General features: G+C 32.8%; 1 protein-coding gene across 1 annotated transcript in view; it reads left to right on the top strand.

Moving 5' to 3' along the window:
- Positions 1 to 6,000, top strand: part of LOC118183374 (uncharacterized) — a 35,039-nt gene continuing 29,039 nt past the window's right edge. Inside the window, exon 1 of the mRNA XM_035352889.2 lies at positions 1 to 189. Coding sequence (XP_035208780.1) covers positions 171 to 189 — 19 coding nt within the window. The 5' untranslated portion in view covers positions 1 to 170. The remainder of the gene's footprint in view (positions 190 to 6,000) is intronic.

Raw genomic sequence — 6,000 nt, 5'->3', positions numbered from 1 at the left:
ATTCAAACCGAAAAATTTTATTCGCTGTCTCCGGATAATTTCGGTAATCGAAACTGTAACTAGAAAAACGTGCTTGTTTGTTTGTTTATGTGATTTTTCAGACAGCTGGCGAATTTGAATCTGCTGTTTGAGAATTTTAGTATCCAGCTCTGACCAGCGGTTTTACCGTTATGAGCTTAGAGGATTTTGGTATGGAAAATATGTAACGAAACATTTCTGATATTGTCTGAGACAGTAGTAAAAGTGTCTTTCATCTTCAATCATTTTATTAAAATGTAAAGGTCAGAGGTTATGTTTTACAACTAGAAATTTTCGATTTTATTTAAATTGTTTATTCATTATTTTTATATTGTCTTCAAATCAAAATGATACTTAAAATGCGAATTTGTAATGGTAATAAATTAGACATTACTTTTTAAAGTTAAACTAAGAGAAAATATACACTCTTTGGAGTTTTTGTTATTCTGTGTAAGTTTTTGTTATTCTGTGCCGCTGATTTCCTTCGCAAGGTATCTCACGACATTTTAGTCATACCGTAGTCATATTTGAGTAGAATTTTTTTTTCTTGTTTTTATTATTTCTAATTAAATTTCTTTTTTTCACATTTACAGAAGATCAATTTTTAATCTTTGCTTTTTAGTTATATCTTTTATATAACTAACGTGTAATATTAAAAAAAATTAGATTGAAGGATCAGATCCATTAATTTAATAATTATTTTATGTACATATTCTCTTTACATAATATATTTCATTCAAAAATTTATTTTAGTTTCATGTAAGTTTAGTATTATATTATAAAACTGTCTTTTGTGTTAGATGTTTCTAGAAAGTATTTCGTATTTTAGGTTGCTTCTTGATTTTTCTTTAGTAAAAATTATATTATATAATAATATTAATTTATGATATAATATTATATTAGTTTCTAATTGAAACTCTTCTGCTATTGGGACCACATTCAGAAATGTATGTATATATGTATGTACATATATGTGTGCATGTACACACATACATACATATGCACGTATATACATGCATACATAAACACAAATGTTCACATATATGTATACTGATTTTGGAATCTGGTCTTGATAACAGAAGAGTACCTTCTGAGTTTATATTATGCTATTCAATTATTGTATTGGCTCCTCAAGCTGTGCATCAAAACAATCAAACTGCGGAGGCATAGAACAATATTGTGTTCAGTATTAGTATAATGTTTATTGTTTTATGTTTCTTGTGTATAATATTGTTACACTATGACATAAGTCTAATTATATTGCTGTTTTTATTATAATCATCTATATTATGAAATAGTATAATAAATGTAAGTTATAGTATGTCAGTAACTGATAATTCATTAATATTTAGCAATTATACATGTAACAGTTTTGAGATGTTTTATTTTTCCAAGTTTAAATCATCATACATAAGCAAAAACTGATATTATTTTTTCCTGATATAAATTCTAAAATCTCAAAAATTAATAGAATACAATATCTCGAGATTATAACTGAAGATGCCATAATTATTACTTTTTTTGGATATGTCCTACATAAACATTTTTCTTCACTAGAATTAATTAATAAGCTTGGTGGCACAGTGGCTAGCGTGTCGCGCAGCAGCACCACAAGTCCGGGGTTCGATCCCCGAGCTGGGAAAGGTTGACTCAGCCTTTCATCTCTTGAGTGGATAAATGAGTACCAAGTTTGCTTGGGGACTAAACACCGGGAGTTCTGTGACAAACAGACTACTTGTCCAGGCTAAGATGCACAAGCACCCCAGAGCCCACGGTCTAGAAAGTAGATATCAGGGCACTGCTGGCCATGGCTCTCTAAGGGTTGTTTGTGCCTCCGAGTTTATTTTAGCTTTAGAATTATATAATTATAGCCCTTCATTATTCTTTTGCCAGCAACCAAGTTACAGTTACAAAATAACCATGCAAGAGATATTATTTTCTTTCCTTCTGTGAGTTCCAAGGTATGACATGCTGGAAGGTTTTCAAAAACACAGACAAGTTCATGTGTACTCTTCACATGTACATTGTGGCTGCTATGTTTGTATGATTACTTTTAATATGGTACTAGAAGCATTTTCTCATCTCATCTTCACTTTCCCTGTATGTATTTCACAAGGTGAAATTCATCGTAATAGCAAAGGAAGCCTCATTGACTTTTATTCTGCCACTTAGCAAAATGTCACAGTCTTTTGACTTTTTTTTTTTTTTGTTTGTTTTTTTGTATGAGTAGCTGTTGTTAGATCAACAAATGGAAATTTAGGGTTCACAATAAAATGTCTCTAACCTGTTTTCTAATTACCTTTTTTTATATGTTCACCAACAGTCTGAATAAATTGCAGATCCTTCTTGTACTTGATCAATGATTTTTGTCATGAGTGTGGTTGCCTCTCTATTGAGAACCTGCACAAGAAGGAATTAACCAATTTCTTGGTGTAACCTGCTAAACATCCAGTATTGTGAAAAAAACCTTTTGACTTTGTTTAAAGTTTATCTCTCATAGGAACAGATATTCTTTTATTTTTACAGCCTTTTTCAGAGTAATCTGTTTTCTTGTTTGGTTGCCAGATAAGATGGTAGAGATGTACACCTCTTAAATAAAACTGTTTCGGTATTTTTTTTTTTTTTGTAAAGGCCGAGTTGCTTTCTCTCATTATTTTTGTTTACTTGTGACATTTCAAATAGCATTTCCAAATGCTTTCATTAATATGTAGTTTTATTTACTAGTTGTTTTTGCATATTTAAATGTGAGATAAAAATGCATCATCAATGATTTTTAATACTTTTTTGGGAGGAAAAAAAAATTAACACATAAAATACTCATAACTCTTCTCATGATGAGGGAATTGTGAGCAATCATAAATGTCATTTATTCCTCGAAAAGAAGATATGAAAAAAGAAAATATGATAACATGTGGTTTATTTGGAGCTTCTATGAATGATCATATTTAGAACTGGCCATCTGAAGATATCTTGCATCGGTGGTTTAATCTTGGCTTCATTTACAAAGCAAAAGCCAATATAACAGCGAATATCCTTTTTGTCGTCTTTTTCTTTTCTTTCCTTAAAATATAGTATATATATATATGATTCAGTGTTTTAAGGTCATAATTGGAGACATAATTATTATAACTTTTTTTGGTTGTTGGCAACACAAACTTTATGATACAATTTCAAATCAACAGTAGCATATAACGGGGCCTTGCATTATGAGTATTACCCATTCCACAAAAGCAGCCGTAATGTGAGATGTTTTTTGCAGATTATTATAAAAATAATTCAGTCTGTTTCCAAGCTAGATTCACAGGGAGATAATGTGATAAAAGTATTTCAGTTAAGTATTAGCATTTCCACAAATGTTGGAAATGCTAATAATTAACTAATTTATTAATTATTTTATGTATTATCCCATAGATCGTAAAAGTTGGCAAAGATCCTGCCAAAGTTGCGCTACTCGTTCCTGAAGAACTGTGGAAGAATTGATACCTCTTTATTTCATAAACAATCACACATTACTCTTTATTAACAGATACAAATTAGAAATTAAGCATATGAAAAAAACCTATAGTAACAAAGTAATCATCCTCCAGTTTTACAAGAAGCTTTGTTTAGAATGTTATGAGTACAGAATTACTACAGTTAGTTGTTCCTGTCTGTTGTTGTTTTGTTGGCTGTTCTTTCCCCATTAAGAGTGCAGTCACAGTTGTGCTCTCGAACCATGTTAGGATATTCTCTTGTCACAAATTTAGCTGTTCTTTCTCCATTCAAAAGATGTTAATTCTATCGACCAGCTGTAAATAAAACAGATTGCAGTCACAAATGTGCCCTCAAACCATGTTAGGATATTCTCTTGTCGCAGAGCCCATTAGTGGTTGAGCGGTAAAGTCGCTGAACACTGGTAGTTCGGTCCGAGGTTCGAGTCCCGCGAACGGGCTGGCTGCATGGGCGTTTTCGTGGTTTTCCCCATGTGTAATGTGTATACGAGCCAGTTTCCCTTAGAAAGTCCTCCACAAAGGCATCCCCCCTTAGGCAGATAGCCCTCAAGGCTTTGCCATAATCACACACACACACACACATACATACTTCTCTTGTCGCAAACTTTCATGTTGCTTTGCCATTGTCTATCCGTTTTTAAATAAAGTACCATAGCTCAGCCATTAATAGTTATATATTTTTTATGGCAGGATCCCGTAACATTGAAAATAATCCACTGCTTATTCTCTACAAGGCAAGTCACAAATTTTAGTAATCTTTTCAAAATGGAAGGGGGAATACAGTATTAATAATTAAGGGGAAAATATATTCCAGGGTACCCCTTTGCGAAAGTTGGTGATTTGTTGGTGCCATTCCTGTTAACATGCAACGTCCTGCCCAGTAAATTGCATCCAAAGCATAATGCAATAAAACATAATTAAAACAAAATGCAATGTTAATAAACTGCATTTTATATCAAACAAGGAAATAAGAATGAAAATGCATGTTATTTAGTCTATCCAGTACAAAAAGGAAATATCGACTTACCTTATTTAAACATTTCTGTGTCTTCAGTGTGTGGCAAACAGAATTCCTTAACAGCATCCAAAAACTGTCTGTATACTGCCGTCACCACATAAAATTCATAAAAATAAGAATAAAAAATGTCCTCCACAGTGACTCCACTAGACTGTCAGACAAACCCATTCAAAGCCTTCATTTCCTTCATACAAACAGGATAGTTATAATGACTACTGAGTAAACCTTCACTTACACACCAGTCAGTTAATGCTTTTTTTTTTCCCCATTTGTTCCAAATCGTGCAGAAACTTCAGATTAATCTTATTACAGTCAGCCATTTTACGGCATAAGGCGCAAAATAAGCAACTTTTTTCCTAAGCGATACTCAATGCAGAAATAAGCCCTAAGAAATCAAAATCACTGTGATCGTGCATTACAACCAATCACGTCATGATATGGTTTGCAAAACATACAGCATAAAATATTCAGGTTACTGTAAATGAAATAACAACTTGGTGATAATCCAAGGGGTTCTTACTCTGGCTTATTGAGAATGAATCGTTTTTATATCAAGCAAAATCACAGGTGTTAGTTCAGTTTAGATTGTTTTTCCGATCTTTCACTACAGATGGAAGACTCATTTGTCTTCAACCTTTTTTCATTTCTACCTTTGGCCTATCTTTCAAGTTCCAGGAAGTTATCAAAAATCATTTGCTTCTTCATCATCTTTAGAGCTGTTCTAAACAGTGCATAGCATCATCATTGAACAGATTAGTTTGCAGTATTCATTTCAGCTAAATTGGGATGTCATTATTGGCTGTGGCATAGCTTCTTTCCACTTCTTCAGAAGGATTTTAATGGTCATTTTATATTCTCCTATTTCTTAGCAGGGAAAACTTTGCTTTGGACATTTCGATGCTGTTATTAAATGGGAGCTTGCAGTTTTTTTTGTAGTATAAAGATAAGCAAATGTACTTATTTGTATGCTTTTTTGTGTGTCACCTTTGTTTAAAAAAAAAGAGGAGAAAGTAAAAGAAATTTAGCTCCACGTTTAAAATATATCAAAAATTCACAAATATTTCAAAGTGTGCTATTGAGTATGTCCGAGTTCATTACACTGAAGAGCCATTATTTTATGACCACCCTCCATCTATAACAGTGGGCTTACCCAGCAACAAAACCACTGGGTGCTCACAGCTGATGTTGAAGTATATAAAGCAGATTGTCTTTCCAAACGTAGTATGATTAATGATATAATGAAAAAACCAGCTGATTTATCAGACTTCTATAAAGGTCAAATCATTATGGCTCGCCGATTGGGAACATTAATATCAGAAACTGCACATTTAGTAGGCTATTCGCATGCAGTTGTTTTGAGCACATATTGAAAGTGGTGTGTGAATCGTGAAACAACAAGTTGCCTGCCAGCAGTGTGTTGTCGACGGCACATTGATTCTAGAGGACAGCAGAGATTCCTATGCATTGTTTTCC

The sequence above is a fragment of the Stegodyphus dumicola genome, chromosome 11, assembly GCF_044657685.1.
Source record: "Stegodyphus dumicola isolate Sdum_Otavi_A_Nest chromosome 11, ASM4465768v1".
Lineage (NCBI taxonomy): Eukaryota > Metazoa > Arthropoda > Arachnida > Araneae > Eresidae > Stegodyphus > Stegodyphus dumicola.
The sequence above is the reverse complement of the archived record's forward strand: the minus strand, read 5'-3'. Positions and strand labels throughout refer to the sequence as shown.